The 20,089-nt window shown below is 43.1% G+C and overlaps 1 protein-coding gene across 2 annotated transcripts in view; it reads left to right on the forward strand.

Annotated features, from left to right (window-relative positions):
* Positions 1–7,902: 7,902 nt before the first annotated feature.
* The window catches only part of PITPNM3 (PITPNM family member 3), a 77,135-nt gene continuing 64,948 nt past the window's right edge, over positions 7,903–20,089 (forward strand). Inside the window, exons 1-2 of one of the 2 annotated variants that reach the window (XM_032201217.1) lie at positions 7,903–8,001; positions 15,945–16,040. In XM_032201217.1, the coding sequence (XP_032057108.1) occupies positions 7,980–8,001; positions 15,945–16,040 (118 nt within the window). In that variant the 5' untranslated portion in view covers positions 7,903–7,979. The remainder of the gene's footprint in view (positions 8,002–15,944; positions 16,041–20,089) is intronic. The other variant, XM_032201218.1, reaches the window with a different exon arrangement.

The following is a 20,089-nucleotide window of genomic DNA, read 5'->3' on the forward strand; positions in this document are numbered from 1 at the left end:
TTGCAGCATCTCTCCGAGAAGCCGTGTGGGCAGCATGCCCTAGTCAAGATTAGTATGTGCCTGAGAAAGCCAGGGGAAATTGAGGTTGGGTATGCCTGTGCAAACAGCTGCTGCACTGGAGAGCAGGAATGCTCCATAGATGCTTCTAAAAATTCTGGTGCTACTATCTCTCCCTTTCCCCTCAGCATTTCAGTGAGGAAACATGACTAAAACCAGCCTACTGTTTAAAGCACCAAGACAGCAGGGCTGTCTGATTACTCTGTTAGCATTTTGTTTTTGTTCTGAATGTGTACAGGCTTTTTTTTTTTTTTTTTTTTTTCTTTTTCCTTCCAAATACCCAGTCCTTCAGTTAGTAAAAAAGATGGATTTAGGATCAAGTTTCATCAATCAATATTCTTGTATTTGTCATAGTCCATCCTTCTGCTGATCTTTTCTAACATTCTGCTCTACTATGGACTAGTAATCAGGCTATGGGAAGAAGGCTTCCTAGCAACACATTAAACCACTGTAACAATACTTTAGAAAAAAACAGGTTGCCTTTACAAAAAATGACATTGGGAAGCTGATAAGAGTTTTCCTTGCAGAAAGAATAGATGTTCTGTGCTTATCCACTGAAATAGAGAGACCATGCAACTTTATCAGTCTTCCTCTTTCTATAATGGAAAAATCAGAAGGGGATCAATAAAACAGAGCAAATACCAGTACCGTTGGAGATTGGAAAGTGGGTTATTCTTTAAGAGTAGATTAGATAGGGAAGGCACAAGAGGATGAAATCTGAGCTATTCTATATTGGAAGACTGAGATATCTAACCAGCAAGATTATAGTAAGAGAGAGACATTATACAGCTGTCGTGGTTTAACCCGGCTGGCAGCTAAACACCACGCAGCCGTTCGCTCACCCTCCCCCCTCCCTCTCTGGGACGGGGGAGAGAAATGGAAAGTGAAGCCCGTGAGTTGAGATAAAGACAGTTTAATAAGACAGGAAAATAATAATAACAAAATAATAATAACAATAATAACAATAATGTTACAATGGTGATAATAGGAAAATAATAATAATATGTATAAACAAGTGATGCACAATGCAATTGTTCACCACCCGCTGACCGATGCCCAGCCTAACCCCGAGCAGTCCGGCCCCCTCCCCCCGGCTAGCCATCCCTATATATTGTTTAGCATGACGTCAGATGGTATGGAATACCCCTTTGGCTAGTTTGGGTCACCTGTCCTGGGTCTGTCCCCTCCCAGCTCTTACTGCACCCCCAGCCTGCCTGTTGGCAGGACAGAGCAAAAGTCTGAGGTGTCCTTGGCTTGGTATAAGCACTGCTCTGCAACAATTAAAACATCGGGGTGTTATCAGCACTCTTCTCATCCTAAGCCAAAACACAGCATTCCACCAGCTACTAGGAAGAAAATTAATTCTGTTCTAACTGAAACCAGGACAACAGCCATGGCAAATCTTGTATGTTATGTGGTAGATGTTGATTAAGTTTGCCTTCTCTGTGTGGCTGCAGCAGTCTAGAGGAAACTTGTACCCTTAGGTTCACTTGCTTCTGCTCCCTCTCAGTTTGGTATTTGGAATGGACAGGAAAGGCTGTTGCTTCTAAAGAACTATTTCTGCAGCACTACCAGGTATGAAAAACTCAAGATTATGTGGGACCTTTTCTGTAGGGTCTGGAGCATATCTACGTGATCTCATCTGTGCCTGAGGAGTCATTGTGAGCTGTATTTCTGTCTCATCTGGAACTGGAAGCTGATTGCTTTGTTGTCAGCAAGTCTCTCCCTTGTGTTAAGGAATTGTAAACAGTGCAGAGAAAACAATCTAGATTAAAGTACTGAGTCTACAGTGTGATAACAAGGAAATATAAGATATAAACTATTTAGTTATGAAGTCCTGCTTAAATCTTGTGGTTTTAACTCTTACCAATTTTCTTTACCCCTGCTTTTTATGCCTTCTGTGTTCTTCCTCATGTAGCTACCAATACTGGAGTGCACTGGAGCTAAAAGAGCAACTACCATTTTTCCTTGCCTACATCTTACGAATGCCTCAGCCCTGATATTGCTGATCACTCCAAGTCTGCTCCTACTCTGATGGACCTTTAATTGGACAGGCTCTGGATGTTGAGAATACCTGAGGCAGGAGGAAAGAGCATCTTTCAGGTCAGAGCTTACGAAGAGGGTAACAGATGGGGGACTAACTATTTCAGGACTGAGCCACCCTCAGCTCTTGTTTCTTCATCTGTTGACAGCTGTCTTGGCCATTAGTTGGACCCTGCTTCCCTGCAGAGCAAGAACTGTGGTAGTGTTAGCAGAGCTCTCATTACCAGGCCCAGGCATTTGTCTGGCTGTCTTATGCCTGATATGGACATTTCACAGGCATGCATTCAGCTCCAGCTGAGCAATTCTGGTATCGATCAGTGCAACCTTAGTAATAAGGGCTGTATGAGGCAGGACTTGTGGTATCTGGGATTATCTTGAGCTAGCAGCAACCAGGCAACACCAACCCATGTACTTCCCTGATAGTGAATTTCCTGTACCTTGGATAAAATCTTTGCTGGCACAAGTTGCACATCCATTGCTGTCTTCTACTGTGCCTCTGTAGGTTATGATTTTGTCCCTTTGTTTTTTGGCAGAATGCTGCTCTCTTCTAGTATGCTGGGCTTTGACATATCTTGTCCTTTTTTATTTTTCATTTATTTATTTATTTATTTATTTATTTAAATTTTGCCTGTATGTGACATATAAACAGTGCAGAGAGGCCTCTCAAATGATTTAAAATTATGTTGCCAAGATTCACCATCCCAAGACTTGTTCTTGGATCTTGGACAGCTTCTCTGGCTGTTTCACTGGTATGAGCAGCCACAGAGCAGGTGTATCTGCTGCCAGAGAATTTCTCAGTCATTCCAAGTAAAACAGCATAGTACAACCCATCTCTAGTGGGTGGCTAACATAAAACACTTGGCTGTAAGCTGTTCTACCATCCGCTGTTTTCTCTGATTCAATGTGGTGTCTGCTCCTTAGGGCTGCCTCTCAATTGCTGTGGTGACTGCAAGGATATAGGAACTGAGCTTAAAGTATTCTCCTGACCTTTGTTGCACCCTTCTCATCAGCTGCTTTGTTAGAGTCCACACATTGCTGTATACTGCTGATGGAACTGCACTCAGCATCACCACTTCTTGAAATAAGTAAAGACTATCTTCTGACTTTGGACAGACTATGTGGTGCATAGTGCACAGATCTCCTATTTCCCTTACTTCCTCAATATTTTCCTTGTTTGGCTCCAAAGGCTGCTTAAAACAGAATGATCCTAGTGTCTCTGGGCATAACCGTATAGAAGCCAGGCTTGAATTCAGTCAAGAAGACCAACCAAATGACCTTCAGCTTTGCTGCCTAGGCCATTAAGTGTATATCTAGAACCACCTTCCCTGCCCAATTTGAGACCGTTTGCCTCATTATGTGGAGAGCTGTTTCTCAAGGAGTCAATGATGTCAGTAGTTAGCATTCTTGTCTGAGCTCCCATCATCAGGTGGCTTTGTCAGAGGACACCTCTGTCTGACACATGGCACTGCCATGGCTCCGACACATGGCACTGCCTATTTTGCCAGTCTATAGGAGATAGTATGCAAACCATGTTTTATACAAGGTTTGATTTCTATAGACATCTTGCAAGACTAGAAAACTTAATGATAGGGAGCACCCCTTGATATAGGCTGTGTCTTGAGAGAAGGCTCTCTGCTATACTGCAAGGAAAAGCACTTGATTTGCCATTAAATCTGGATGTGTTCAGAATTAAGAGAGCATGTATTCATAATTAGATTATTTTCTTAACAAGTACTTGGATATAGAAATATATTTGAGATATTCCAGTTTAGGTCACTGGCTGGTTTATATTTTTTACACTATTGTTTGGCTATGACTCTTGTAAAGGTTCAACAGGTCTCAGTAATACATGAAAAAAGCTGTGTGTCATCATGTACTGAAAGGATTTAGTTGCAATGCCTGGAGCTTTTGCAAGCCTTTAGAAGAAAGAAAAGTTCTGGAGGTTTATGTTTTCACGGGCTGGCAGTTGTCTGCTTTCAGTATTCAGAACAATATGAATTAATCTTTTCCCCTCAAGGGAGGCATTATGGTTCTTATTGCCTTCAAAGGCTGCAGTTAACTGCCTGCTCTGGCAGCCATGCCAATGGAAAGCCTTTTATTTTTCCAGACTGCATCTAGCACAGTGCAAATAGCTGTTAAGGGTGAGTATGTGTTAGAACTGTGGTGTTGCTTATGAACAACAACAAAGTGTATGCTTTCTTACATCCAGAGCTACTGTGCAAAGGTCTAATTTCTTCCTGTCTTTTTGGAGAAGGATAGTGGGTAGGGGAGCAGCACATCTGCAATGATTCCAAGATGATAGGGTCTTGTGCGGGGGAGAATGGAAAACATGTTCTGTAAAAGTACATTCTTTTAAGCATAGTGCACTTTTATGATTGCCATAAAAGAAACTGTTGAACAATGACATCAGATGCTTATCCAATCTTCTTTCAATGGCTGGGTCAGATTCTGATTTTAAAATGTATTTTCACTACTTTGATTAAAGGTAAAGCTTGCTCTTTCATGTTATTAAGAGTCTACTTTATCTGAGCAAAGGAGAACAGTAAACAGATAGCTACGCTGACAGGGAAAAGCAGTTTATCAAGCTGATACAGCAGTAGCATCTCCCTGATCCAAATTCCAGCCCTTGCCTACTACCATATTACACAAATATAGCAGCTTGGATGTATCTTGTTGTAGTGGGTTTACGCCATCATTGCAAGGTGTAAATTTGCTCTTTGTGGTGTAAGTTGAAAGGAGTTAGTTTTTTAATGAAGAACCTCTGAGCATGGTGGGCAGAGCTCTGGGAATGCACACTTAGATTTCAGTGTTGCCTTCAGTCTTTTTACTTTGCTTTCCCCATCTGCAAAAAGTAGAGTAGAGGACAAAGAGGGAGAGGGAAATTTTACATTTATCTGATCTGATTACAGTATTCTTTGAGTTCTCCATAGAGTTCAAATGCTCAAAGGCATTTTAGATGAAAAGTCTTTCTTCCTGTAATATTAGCTAAATATTTCTGGAGCAGATATGATTTATTTATTTTTAAATAGTTTGCAAAGCTTGAATCTGATATAGATGTTAATGCATAAATTGTTGCATCTTGTGTTTTCTGCTTAAGAAAGAGACTGCTTTGACTTAGTTCAATACGTGCACTTACCCAGTAGATAGATAATACTATCCAAAAAGTCTTAATGAAAAAAAACAATGTCTCTACAATACGTTGTAGAGACAATCTATGTTAAATGGCTGCATTGTTTTGTGTCTGCATAAACTGCGTCACATCTCTAAATAGAAGAGCTATTCCAGGCAGGTTTTGTCCCTCTCTCTCCCAGTGAAGATTTGGGGAGCATGAAAAAGGAATCACCTTCACTTTAATCTTGGTCTGGTTATTAAATTGAGCGCAGTTAATGAAGGACAGAGCTATTAAGATATTATGAGGTAACCATCTCATGGGAATCTCCCTGGTTGTTTCCTATCTGCAGACTAAGTTCTTCCAAGCCCTAGAAAAACTTCTCATTAAAAATTCTGCTCAGGTGATTATGAGAATCTGTTTTGGTGTGGCTTCCACACGGTGGCTGACGTGGGGACTATTAGCCTGATATATCTGGAAAGTTACTGTGGTTCACTTCAGTCACCATTATGAAACTGCTTAATGGCAGTTAGGATTGGGTGAATTCAGCTTCTCTTTGCTTATATTTTGTACATCCATGTCCAGACTGAATGTAAATATGGAAAGGACAAAGACTTTTCAAAAGGCTACAGTGCAAGTGGATCAGTGTCTGGTCTGTAATGAATATATATCCCTGGGCATGCATCACTGATAGACTGTTGCTAGCGTGCACCTCCAGTATGGGTAGATTTCTTGAAATAATGCTTAAGTCATGCATAAATCTTATGTTGGCCTTCTACACAGGTGACCGCATCACCTCTGGAAATAGGAGATGAAGTTCTGCCCTTGTATACTCACTGTTGATTTCAGAGAAGTTGTGGAGGCATAACAGAAAGCAGAGCTTTGTGCATGTTTGCCCTCAATGTATAGCAGAGAGAAGACAATTGCTGCTGTTTATTCCTTTTATGCTGTTGTCATGATAGCTTTTATGATAAACTGCAAATGGATTTGTCATACATTTGATAGCTGTGGATAATCATGCATTTTCAAATACTTGTTAAAACTCAGTCTGTCTTTTGTTCTGTTTCCTACTCCAACTGGTACTGAGTTAACATACAATTGAAACAGATGTTTTTATCCCATTACTGGCCTGCTGCTTCCCAGATGTGAGGGTGGCAAGTCACATCTGTATAGGACAGAAACTGTTTGGAAAGTGGTGCGACTGTTACAGTAGGAAGCAACACTGAGTAGGGAGTTCCAAATATATCCTTGCCTTTCAGACATTCTCCCCTGAGCCAGCACTGATACTAGCCCCATGAATACATTCACAGCTTTTCTCTAGGATTGCTTTATTTGGCAGCTTATTGACACTACAGCTTCTTTGAGAAAGCAATTGTGTTGTCAAATCTTTTAAACATGACTTCATCTGAAACAGCAATGTGGCTCAAGGCCAAACTTTTCCACCATGGAGCATGGTCACCCATAGATGGGAGAACACAAATTATAATTAGCATACTTGCACTTGGCTTTGGAGGGTGAAAACTATGGGGAGTTGTGGCTATTCCCCTTAAGCATCAAACAAAGCCACTTAACTGTCTCTGGGGTTTAAAACACTATTCTCAGTGGTACTTGCTCTGACTGCTTGAATGAACTGTTTAGCAAGATCCAAAGCAAACTATTTATTTTTTTTACCTACCAAGTTGGTATTGGCACAAAGGCTGCAAGTTGCTTTAGGTCTCAGTTGCATTGTTTTCCTGGTTCTTCCTTTTTCTGCATGCTTCCTCGGGCAAACTTTTGTTTACCATGCTTTATTTTTTGGTGTTCTGACACACTGTAAATAAAATATAGCCCATCACAGGCTTTCTCCCTGCCTCCTCCCATTATTCCTCCAAGCTAGGCAGCCACTTCAGTCATTTCTGAAGGTGAGTTTCCCCCAGTTCTTGGGAGATCTGGAGAAGCAGACTTCTCTCTATTTTGTCCTTAATGTGCCTCAAGTGAGGGTCTTGAAGAGGGAGAAAAATAGTCCCGCCCCGGACATGCCCTAGCTCTACTCGCTCGGCAGCGTGCAAGCAGCTCTCCAACCGTGGACTTGAAAGGCCTTGCGGCAGTTTGGCCACTGCACTGGCACGGCCTGGCAGTCCCCAAGGGCTTTTTGCCGTTAAATCCGGACCAGCCTCCTGCAGGAGCTGTTTGTGCGGCCGGTGCTGCCGCAGCGACCGAGGCCCGTGCCGCCGGCCAGCCCCCGGGCGCTCCGCAGCGGGCAGCAGACCGGAGGTAACTCCGGGCGGCCGGGGACAGGGCGGCAAGGAAAGGCGGCGAAGCAGAGCCGCAGGACGGGCCGGCCGCGGGCACTGAGGGCTTCAGTTCCGAGCGGCGGCCGCTCTGGGCTGCGGCTGGGCGGGCCCTGTGGGCGGGCGGGCTTGGGGAGTCCCGCGGCCGCGCCTCTGCTCGGGCCTCGCCCATCGCCCTCCCGGCCGCCGACGAGCAGCCGCATCAGCGGGGCTGCCGGCCCGGCTCGGCGCCCGGTCACGCCCGAGCCGCTCGCTGCGCCTTTAACGGCGGCGGCTGCGCCGCGGCGGGTGGGCTGCGCGGGGGGGACGGGGCGGCACAGCACGGCACGGCGGCGCCTCCCGGTCGCGTCTCTCGGCGCCGCAGGCGGGTGGGCGGTGCGGGACCTCCGCCGGGAGCAGATGGAGCGGCGGGGCGCGGGGTGCCGGCGCGCCGGGAGGGCCCCGCGGGCGAGCAGCTGACGCGGCCGGCGACGGCTTGGCCGGGAGCGGGGAGCCCCGAGATGGCGAAAGCTCCGCGCCCAGGTGAGCGGGGAGCCCGCGCGGCGGGAGGGGCCGGCCCGAGGGGAGGGGAAAGGTGGGGGGGGGACGCTCCCCGCGCACCGGCCGGCCTCGGGGGCAGACCACGCTCTGTGCCCGCCGCAGGCCGAGCCGCTCCGAGCCGGCCGCCCCGTCGTGGCCCTGTGCAGGGTGCCGCGGCCTGCCCAGCCCCGTGCCGACCCACGGGACCGGTAGGCGCAGGCTCCCGTAAACGAGACCCGGGCGCGTTCGCCCGAGCAGGGTCCGCTCTGCCTTCGGCGCTCCTGTAGGCCCTGTGCCCGCGATAGCGGGAGTCCCGCGTGGGGCGTCTGCCCAGGCCGCTGGTGTCCTGCTGCCTGCCGGCTCTCCTCCTCGGCGCTGGGCTGGGGCTGTGGAGGGTCTCCCGGTTCCGGAGGCTGCACCGTGGCTGCAGCCTGCTTGAAGCGATGCTCGCTGCTGCCTGACGTGGGAGAAGCAGAAAGGGACGTGGCAGCCGCGGGCTCCTCTGAAGACAATAAAGACGTGCTTGTTTGGGTAGTACCCCTTCAAAGGAAAATGCAGATCCAGACTCACTTGTGCTTACTGGCTCACATGTTTTTGCTTTTGCTTCCCTTGGAGTCTGAGCAATTTGGAGATCAGTTTGCTGGACTTTGGGCTGGAGAGATTGAGAGTACTGTGCGGCAAAGCCATGTAAGAATCATAGAACCACTAAGATTGGAAAAGACTTCCAAGATCATCTGGTCCAAACATCACCACACTACCAATGTCACCCATTAAACTGTGTCCCTAAGCACTACATCCAACCTTTTCTTGAATACCCTCAGGGACGGTGAATTCACCACCTCCCTGGGTGACCTGTTCCAGTGCCTAATCGCTCTTTCTGAGAAGAAATGCCTCCTAGTTTCGAACCTGAACCTCCCCTGGCACAACTTGAGGCCATTCCCTCTTTTCCTGTCACTAGTTATTTGTGAGGACAACCCCCAGCTCCTCACACCTTCCTTTCAGGTAGTTGTAGAGAGTAATGAGGTCTGTCTCCCCTGAGCCTCCACTCCACCAGACTAAACAACCCGAGGGCGCTCAGTTTCTCCTTATAGGACTTGTGATCCAAACCCTTCACCAGCTTCATAGCCCTTCTCTGGACATGCTCCAGGGCTTCAGTGTCTTTCCTTTGGCGAGAGGCCCAAAATTGGACACAGTACTCAAGGTGCGGCCTTGCTAGAGCAGAGTACAGGGGAACAATCACCTCCCTGGTCCCGCTGGCTACACTTCTTGATACAAGCCAGGAAGCCGTTGGCCTTCTTGGCCACCTGGGCACACTGCTGGCTCATGTTCAGGTGAGTGTCGACCAACACCCCCAGATTCTTTTCTTCTGCACAGCTTCCAGCCACTGTGCCCTAAGCCTGATGCCCCATGCTTGCTGGCAGCCACATCCCATGTAACACATGTTCGGTGCACGTGAGTGACCTTTGTCAGCTGGCAGAGCCCATGAGAAACCTCTTGCTGTTGCAGAAGTGTTTTTCTTCTTGGTTGAATTCTGAACCCATTACTTTTGGAGGTGACGGCCTAACTGTGCAATGACTAAATGCCTGTTGGTCTGTGTGTGAAACTTGCCTAGTGTTTGGTGCCAGTCCGTTTATCTGTCAGTGTAGCTTTACAGTTGCATGGTAGCATGACATCTAAAACCAAGTTATTTTTCCCAACAGGATTATTTGATTTTATTTTTTAATATTTCCCCAAGGTAGGCATGGATTGCAGGCAGCCCTGAGAAAAACAGCATTCAGGAATGTGAGAACATCAATCACTTTAGAAAATGGAAGTAGAGTATAGAACTAAATGATTGGTTTTAGTCTTTGATAGACAAAGTATTAATCAAAAGTGTAAAAAGTCACGTTGTTTTTTTGGGGCATTGGTTTGCTGTCCTTTTAACTTTGATAGGAAGAAGGATGTGGTGTTTTCACTTCGTGGTAGTTTGGTAGCTTTATGTTGTCACTGCTTTTTGACTTAAGGAAATGCAAGAACCATCCATTCACAAAAGAGCTCTTTCAAAACGTATCTGACGTAGGAGCAGAGCAAATGTGCAGCTTGTAGAAATGGAGCCTATGGAGTTACCTACATGAGCAAGAATATGCACAAATAAGCAAATGTTGTGGCTGTTTTGCCTTGCAGCCATGAGCATTTCTGTGGCCTTGTCGTAAATGCAAAGACCGTAATTCTATGAACCACAACATCTGGTTGATCAGTTTTGAATGGCACATGTGCTTATGATGGGCTTTTAGAGGCAGTAATCTTGACTTGTTTGAGTAGCCAGATCTCACCTATTGGACGTAAGGTCTTAAGCAAAATCCCTGCAAAGAACTTGCTAGGGCACTTGCAGAACTGTAGGTTGCCGACCACATTGGGACAACTGCAGCTCGCTACCTGGCATGTCCCTGTGGGTGGTGTGATATCTGTTCTTAATCTTTATTTCCTTGTGTAACAGACAGCAGTGACTCAAAAATGCCAGATCCTTCACAGAAAGCAAAAATGTCTGCACTAGGAAAGTACTTTCAGATGTGATGCAGGCAGTCCACCTACAGTCATTTCAGGGAAAGGTTAGAGAATATTCATATGTTCCCTGGTTTTGAGGAGTGAGTTTGGAGGAGGTGGTGAAGCTGCTAAGAAAAAGGGTAAAGTTAATTTCTGCTGTGGGAGATCTGGCATCTGAAGCATCAAGAAACAGCTCTAAAAGATGTACCGTATTTATAGGAAAGCTTGATCTAGGATTTGGAGCGTGAACCACCATGTTCAACCTCCTCTCTGTTCTTTCATCTCATCAGTAATGCCATAAGGTGCAAGACAGAAAATGCCACTGGTACCTTAAAATAGGGGATGAAAGGCCTGCATGGCTTAGCTTCTTTTTTTTTGTGGTTGTTGTTGTTTTGTTTCCTGTGCTCGGTGAACAAATATATGCCTGTCCATACCATCTGTTGCAGAACTGTCAGTTGAAGGATGTACAGAGTAGGTAGCCAGGGACTTGTCATTGCTAAAGTGCTATTAGTAGAAAGGCACTGAGTGAGGAAATAGGAGAGAGAAGTTGGTTATATTGGGTACTTAGCCCACAGTGGTGTCTGGACTGTTTCTCCAATTAGCCCTTTCACTTCTTAACATGGGAACTTGCATTTCACACGGACATTTTCTGCCTTCTATCTGTGTATTTGTAGTGTATCTGTGGCTGAGTCAACTAGGCTCTTCGCTCTCCTTTTTATTTTTTATGTAGGGACAGGTGCAGCCACTATGAGAATAAATGGGTGCCCAGGCCCTTTGCTGTTTTTAGCTTTTCTGTTGTCCATCCAACACTATCTTCAAGCTGCTTCTCTTCTCCACTTCTTGTCCCAAGCTGCTTACTTTCTGATGATTTCATTCTGCTGTTAATGCTTCCCTTCAGCCCTCAATTCTTGCCTGTTTGTATCTGTCAGCCCTTTCCGTGCCTGTTAGAAACCCAGTCTTAGTACCCTGCCTCTGTCAGCCCAGGTCTGCTCTCAGAGAAATTCTGTTTACATCTCTTCTCTGGGCTTCAGTTTCTCTGATAAACATAATGACTTTGCTTACTCTAGACCCCTGCTTACTTGATTCCTCTTTCAAGATGACCATTTTTTTAAATTCTTTTTTTTCCCCACCTACATATTCCTGCCCCCTTGCCTTTCATCTTCTTGCCTGTTAAACCAGGATCTTGCTCCTAATTCTTGTTGTCGAAGTTCCCACTCCTGTCCACTGTTTAATTTTTCCTGATTAACCCCCCTTCTGTCCTCTTTCCAAAGTGCCAGCAATACTTCCACATCTGCAATTCATAGGACTGTAAGCATATGCAGATTACAGAAGTGCCTGTACTTGGCGTGCTGCAAGTTCCTGAATGCAAAATGTAGTTTGATCTGGTGCCTTGCTGACAACAGGGGGAATCTTGTGTATCTCCACCTCTTTTCTAGGCCAGCTCACAAGCTTCAACAGCTCTTCTGCAGTCTTGTTCTGGGAACAAAAGAGGTGGAAAACTTCATTATTTTAAAATTTTGGAACATTTCTGCTAGATTTCCAGGCTCAACCACAGGGGCATGTGAGTGCTCTCCCTCGTGGGAGGAAGGCAATAAGATCATATCCCTTGTAAGCAGCTACCATTTAGACTGGTTGGAGCCCCACTGCCCACTCCCTTATTGGCCTTCCTTTCCACTTTGGCCTCCCACTCCTTTGTTTGCCCCTCCAGCCCAGCTCTTTATTTTCCTCACCAGCTTGACCTGCCAGTCTGATTTTCCTCTCCCATTCTCCCATGACACTCCACCTCTGGACTCCTGATATTTCCTTGGCATTGTGCACTCTCCCCCTTGGCCTCCTGCACCACTTCAGCCTCCTCATCTGACCAACCACCTGCTCCATCCTGGACTCCTGCTCTGGCCACCTTCCATCGTGTGTGAGGGCTTTCTTTGAACATCAGTTTTTACCCTGGAATAATTGGAGGGAGTATCCATATCTCCCTCTTTCTTGCCTGAGCTCTTGAGTCCAAGGAGGGCCTCCAGTAGTTAACATTCACATATTTTAAAGTACATCTTCAATTTCATGTTTGCTAAAGAAGAAAGAAAACATAACTAGAAAATAACAGTGGGTAATTTTAACCTCCAGTAAGACTTAACTATGTAGTCACTAGGTAACACTGTGTGGGTAGTTCAGTTAAATCACTTTTTGGGTAGGCAGGATGCATCTGAAACCAGCAGAACAGAAAGAAGTATTATGCAACAGCAGTCAATGTCAACAGCAACGGTCATTCCATCTACCCAGCATCTCTTTGCAAATGGAAAAAACAACTTGTGCTTTTTAATTTTAAATTTCTAGCCAGATCCAGAAGCCAGGCAACATATTTACTGTGTTAAATAATACCTCCAATGTAAATCAAGCAGAGCAACACTTTCACAAGACAAAGGGATCTGAGTTTAAGTGTATGTTTGAGTTTTGCTCTGATGAATTAACTACCTTTAATGTAAAACAGTGGTCAATTAATTACTGAAATATTAAAGCAGTGGTCACTTTAATATTCTCCGTTTCAAGGTTGTTGTGAACATTCTGCATTGCTGCTAAGGTGTGAATTGGGCAGTTCTGCAGAGTTCTGAATGAGCTGCCATATGTTTTAGGTGTTACATATTCACTAGGGTTCAAACCCCTTGCCTTCTTTTTCCCCCGTGTACTACAGCCTAACAAAAAAAATCTGTCAACTGTATCCTCACACAAATCAGTTGTTTGATGTGATAATGGAAATCAAACACTATGAAATTAGAATGGATGTTGGCAATAAACTACCAAGAATCTGTAAAGTACTTGTCATTGCTTTTCTGAATCACAGTGTATAATGCAAAAATGAAATTGAATTTCAGTAATGTAGAGACAACTATGAGTACCATTTGATCTGTAGTAGTGCATAGTCGTATCTATTCATTGGGAGGAAGATGGGAAGGAGTCCCAATAAAAAGCATTTTCACCTAAGATGCAGTAAAAGAGGTCTCAGGTTGTGGCCTTTCAGTGAAGTTATTACTAAACTAAGAAGCATGAGAAGAAAATATTAAACATCTTTAGCCAAAAGAATGGAGGTACCTTACTAACAATGGGAAGGTCAGAAAGTTTATTGCTATTTGTTTCTTCCTCTGATCTCCACACCTTTCCCTGTAACAGTCAGGCTAATATCTGCAAGTCCAAGTTCACATAAAGAAGGGCCTTTTCTGTGCTCATTTCTTCAAATGTGACCTTCATCAAAACTTCTGTACTGACTTAACTATTTCAGAGGAAATGTGTATCAACATGAAACCCAATGAATTAAAAATAATCAACAAAAAAAAAAAAACACACAACCAAAGCAACAACAACAACAAAAAAAATCAGAATGGAAACTGAAATAGAAACCAGAAAAATCAGGTATAGGATGGGGAAAGTACTATGAATTCCTGCAACGTTAATGGTTCTACTGATTTCAGTTGGATTAAATATGTGCATAAAATTAAGTATTCAGATGACATCTGGCAGGATTATAGTCTGTATTGGCACATATACCTGGCCTAGAGTCACAAGTCTGTTAAAACTGTAATTTAACCACGCAGTTTTATAATGAGGTGGTTGCAGCTGTGAGAGTAGCTAGAGGAGATGAGAAGCTTCCAATTTGTTAGTGTCGTAGTTGGCTCAAACACAAGTGTTCTCTTTAGGATGCAAGGAAATGGCCTCAAGTTGTGCAAGAAGAGGTTTAAGTTAGATAGTTGTAGGTATTAGATATTTCAGACATTGTGCTTAGGGATGTGGTTTAGTGGTGGACATAGTAGTGTTAGGCAATGATTAGACTTGATGGTGGTTTTTTTTGTTGTTGTTGTTGTGTTTGTTTTTTTTCTTGCTGGCATTTCTATTCCTTGTACCTTCTCCCATCAATGCCAGTCCAGTCTGTAAACTGATCAGTGGTTGGTGCAATCTTAAGAGTGGTGCATTAGTTTACAATTAAAGTGTATTAGCCTGCCTGTATTCATGCACATGTCCTGCTCTGCAACAGAAAAAGTAAAAGTTGAATTCGCTTTCCACCAAGTTAGAACCATACAGGAGTGTAAACAGAGAATTCAGCTTCTCTGCACACTACTGCCAGATCTGCTTTGGTCTTCTTACTAGCTGTTACTGTGCCTATGTGCTCAGGGCAAACACAGTCAGCTGCCTGTGTAACAGGTGAGTGTAGCAACCTGCGGTACTGTGCAAAAGAAGGCAGTTTAGATAGGAAGCTTTGCTTCTGCTTCTTCTAGAGGAAAAGACACAATGCATTTCTGTGGACTGTCTGCTGTGTGAAAATATTCCCCTTGTCTCCTACTGTCAGTCTGGTGTGTTGCCTAAACAGCCTCTGGAAACTAGTACATGTGCCTCTAGTTCAGCTACTGTGAATGAATTGCAAATTACTGATGTAGTGGGTTTCTGTTAAACTCATTGCATTTATAGATAGCTTCCCCATCCTCGGAAACTCTGGTACTGAACAGCTAAAATGAAATGTTAGCTGCTGCCCTGCTTGTAAAAATTGCTGAAGTCTGGCTGCTAAGAACCAGTCAGCAAATCTGGTATTTGAAGAGAAAGTTAATTGACTTAGAAGGAACAAATGTCATCACCAAGGAGGTAGTCTGTATTTTGAAGTAGGTCTGCTCTTTTCCTTCTCCGAAATGAAATAATAGAATATGCAGCAGTTGACACTGTAAATGAAATCAATGAGTCCAGGCAATGCCAGTGTTTAATGCAATCAGGGGATGTTAATAGAGTCCTATGAGGATGGCTAATGCTAAGCTGTTGGCACAGAATGAAGCAGACTGAGTAAGACTAATGCACTAGGGCAATGCAATTGCAGTCCAGCCAGCAAATAAATACGGGTGTGAAGAACTGCAGCTAGCTTGCACAGATTTCTGCTGTTGACTGTGGCTGTGTTTAAGTTGCTTCTAAATCTAGAAGCATTCCTAGTGCAGTATTATAAAACTGGTGCTGCCAAGGGCTTTTTTGGTGGCCAGAATTTTCCCCTGTGGATTTGTGATATTTTTCCCTGCCTTCCATTCACATTCTGTGTCAAAACTCCAAGGTTGCTGGAGGCACAAGCTTTCTTTGTGGGGCCAGCACTGTTATTGATTATGAGTCAGGCTAGTTGTAGTTCTTCTCCAGGAAGCTGCTGTTTAATTGGATTTTTTTTATTATTATTATTTTTTTTATTTTTTTTTTTAATATTGCTACTACAAAGAGTAAGAAAATAGCATTCAGAGTGTATCTGGAAAATTCTGGCTGTCTTTTTGAGATTAAAGTATGTGTCCTGACCAAGTGGATCCTCTTGAGCCATCTACACAAGCTGTTAGTTAATGTATTTTTTTTTCTTTGAAGCCTGGAGCTCAGGTGAGCATTCCCTTTGGTTAATGTGAGTCTCTCTGTATTTCCAGGTGGTCTGCGCCGATTCAGTGGTGCTCAGTGGCACATGCAGAATGTCCTCAAAGACTCTGTGGAGAGCTCCGATGATGAATTCTTTGATGCGCGAGGTCAGTGCACGCTTTTGTCCTCCTCTCCTCATTCTTTCCAGTTTTGCAGCAAGTAGTTGAGCTTCTTTAGGAATGGACTGACAACGTTGTCCGCAACTGACTGAGATATAGAAGAAAAAAATAATAATAGAATAAGATCTTGTTACAAGGATTTATGAGTGGGCCTAAATTTATGGGAGATTGGTGAAGTACTGGTGTGGATGAATGAGCTGCATCTGGTGTCAGAAGAAGCATGTCTGCAGAAGTCCATAGCTTTGTGGGGTCTCTTGGGCCCAGCTTGTTTACAGGTCAGGTAATATATGATGTTAGAGTTAAGTGCTCTGTTTTATAGCTCTGATGATGGCCATGAGTGTCTGTGTTACTGATGGCCAGCCTTTAAAATTCATGGCCTAGATTTTCTACTGGCAAAATGTTGACTGATGTGCCTGGAAGTTCTGCTTGTTCAAGAAGCAGCAATATTTTAATGCTTGTGGTTTTAATCAGGAGAATCCAAAATACAACACTCCCTGTGTATCTAATGAGACCCTGAACTTTGGCATCTTTTTTTAAGGTGCCAAGTTTCATTCTGAAGTGAGAGTAGAGGTTGTAGTTTGTGTGCATGCACAGGGCAAGATGGAGAGTCTAGTTTTGCTTTTGTTTGTGTGACCCAAACCTAATGCTTTTCTGATCTATTTCATTTGCTTTTCTGAAGAGAATAACCCATAGGAGAGAAATTATTTTGCTACTACTTTGAAATACAGCTATAGGATCTTTCATAATGTGACCTATTGTGGTCGTAGTTACATCCTCATGTTACCTGGAAGTCAGGGGTAAAGGGTAATGGAATAAACTTGTAGAATGTCATTTATCTTTTGTGGAAAGTTGGATTCATTAAGTACTTAATACCAATATTAAGTATTTGGTCAAAGGGAGAGGGAATATCATATCCCTCCCCTTCCATATTTGTTGAGATTTCTCTTCTAGTTTAAAGTTAACCTAATCCAAACTGGAAAACTCAACTGTCCCATGGGGAATTTGGTTTCGGTTTGGGTATGCTTTTTATTTTTAGTTTGGTTGTTTCAGATAACGGCATGCTTAGCAGATGTTCTGCTGATTTCTGAGTGCAATAAAATCTGATGCTTTGCAAAGGAAATGGATATATTACTTCTGATAGCTAAGATTGTCATTGAGTTTCTCCATCTGCTGGATTTTCTCTCTATAATAAATATCATTTCCCAGCATTCTGTTTTTCTTGAATGAGACCTTGTTCTGAGGAAATACATTTTCTTTTATGGGACTGCTTTGGCTTCAGTGTCATTGCTGTTTGGGTGTCTGGAGATGCATGGTGGTACTGAAAATGGTAGTAAGTGCTTATAAGGCAGTATTTGGCATTAAATGTCTGCTGTGATGCAGTGTATTCTGTATTTCAGTATGTTTTTTGTTTCCTTTGTGGGTGGGATTGTTGCAGGAATGGTTGGCAACCAAACATGGCCACATCTTGTGTTTTCATGTTGGCATAAGCCTGAGTTGAAATTCAGCATAGAGGAGCTGTTTTGTCAGGGTTTATTAGTTGCTTTAAAAATGCATGGGTAAGAGGAGAACAGTGAAAACTAAACAGCTTTTTCTGGGGAGATCAGCTCTGTGCTCTTGACTGGTTTGTAAGATAGCTTTGAAGAAGATGCATCTTGCTGCATTATACTGATCTCACTCCACCAGGGGAAAACCCCAAAACTCTGAACCAACTGATAAATCTCTGACTTATTTCTGTGAGACTAAAATTGCAATATTATTTTCCAAAACAAACTGTTTCTACACAGATATAATTAGTATTAGCCTTATTATAGAATCATAGAATCACAGAATGGCTTGGGTTGGAACGGATCGTAAATATCATCTAACTCCAACCCTCCTGCCATAGGCAGGGATGGATCCCACTAGTTCATGCTGGCCATGGCCCCATCCAGCCTGGCCTTGAACACTTCCAGGGTTGGGGCATCCACAACTTCTCAGGACACGCTGTTCCAGTGCCTCATACAGTGAAGAATTTCCTCCTAATGTTTATGATAGTTATTAGTAAAGTACCTGCAAGGTGTTTTGTGTTTTTGTTTTGTTTTGTTTTGTTTTTGTGTGGATTCTCTTGGAAACAAAGTTAACGGTTAATAAATACCACATTTGTGATACGATGTGAATGGTAGCATTGCTGTTCACAGGAGATCTTGTAACTACTGTCTAACCTAGTTCAAGTTCAGTTGAACTCAACTTCCAGTTATTTTTGATCTAAAGTTGTCGACCAGATGAGAACTGACCAACCATTAAAATATCTTCTTCATCATTCCTTCACTGAGTGCAATAAGTTTCTAAATCAGACTGTGGGGGCACTTTTAACAGGGATACAAAACCCCTTCTTCCCTCCTAAGCATGTAACAGATGTTACAATCCAAAATCTGCTTACAGCTCTACTAAAGATCAAAGAGGTGGCATGTAATACAGCAGCATCATTTTTTCCAGATGAATTTATTTAGTCTGTTTAAAAACTTTGGTTGTTATTTCTGTTTTCTTAAATTGATCTTTAGAGAACTGGCATCTGTATTGCTGTGTTCATAAAAAGAGGAAGCCGATAGCTATGTGCTGTGTATTTCAAGCCAGGCTTTGCCTGTGCTTTGTCAAGGTTCTTAATCATGAAAGAGGCTATGGTAGCTTTCTGCTATTTAAGTGTTGCTTTTAATTTGCTGCATCATGCTCTCCTGAAAATAGACCCACTGGTCTAATTTATTTAATTTTAAACTGCTCTGCTGAGAAACTTGCATATTATTTGACAGTGCTGCCTTGAACTAAAGTGGAAGTTTGGAGGATCTAAATGTTTCTCAGCATGAGTGTGTTCAATGGCAACAGTGGGATGTAAAGTTCTGTTGTGCTTAGAAAAAAACTCTTAATGTATGATGATGCTGTCCCTCATTCACTAAAGTACCGACATCTTAAGAAAAGACTGTGTTGCAAAAATGTGTACTGAATGTCTTAATATTAAGAAATTAATCTTTGCCTGCCTCGGTGTTTGTTTCCCCCTGCTTAGTGAGTTTAAATATTAGTGGCAGACACTTCTGTAAGCAGGTCGTTTTCCATGTGATACATTCATTTTTGATGATGTATGAATAAATTTCTAGAGTTACCAATAATAAATGTGTGATTTACCATCTGTTTGAAAGAGACCAAGTGATTGCTTCTAGTACTACACCCACGTCTGTGATATTAGAGCAGTTCTTAGTCTTCTGGTGTTTGCAATCTATGGACACCATGTGCAGCCTTGCATCACCTTCACTGCTCACAGGACTTTCCAAGGCACAAAGATAGGTATTAAAGTTTCCAGATATTTCAGTGCAAACTGTGTGCAACAGTCTTCTCAACATCCCTGTTCACAAATCTTTTTTAGCTGTTGCGTAAAACCAGATAGTTCTATTCGTGGTTACGGTGAATTAGCTGTGTAATTTAAAGCCAATAAAGTCTCTTTTATAAATGGCAAATTTGATGCTGGAATTGAGTTGTTCCATAGCAGATAAAATACAATCATGACAACACCAGTTTAAGTATTTTAAAATACATTTTTGAAACATCATATACTTTTATTATTGATGACTGTGATGTGCTGTGAATTTACCCAAAGAGTGATAAAATGTGATATGTTTCCCATTTTGTTCAGTGCAGATGATGACATTTTTGTATGAGCAATAATTTAGTAGCATATCAGATTGACACAATGAATGTGAGAAGAGATATCCTCTTCCCAGGGTTCATGGGTGTTAAAGGAACCTTGTAGTTCACTGAACTTAGTCTAGATTCTTTTTGGAGAAAAATGGCCTGTCACACTAAAAATAAATAAATAAATAAATAAATAAATAAATAAATAAATCTGGCTGTGTAAATGCCATAAATTTGGGAATTTGGGGTGGCTGTCTTGAAGGTGTTTTTTTCTTTTTTTTTCTTCCAGAGTAACTTAGCTCTGAAAATCAAGAATACTGAAGGTTACATAAATTAACAACCACCCAAACTAGAAAGATGGGAAAGAGGGGAGGGAT

The sequence above is a fragment of the Aythya fuligula genome, chromosome 20, assembly GCF_009819795.1.
Source record: "Aythya fuligula isolate bAytFul2 chromosome 20, bAytFul2.pri, whole genome shotgun sequence".
Lineage (NCBI taxonomy): Eukaryota > Metazoa > Chordata > Aves > Anseriformes > Anatidae > Aythya > Aythya fuligula.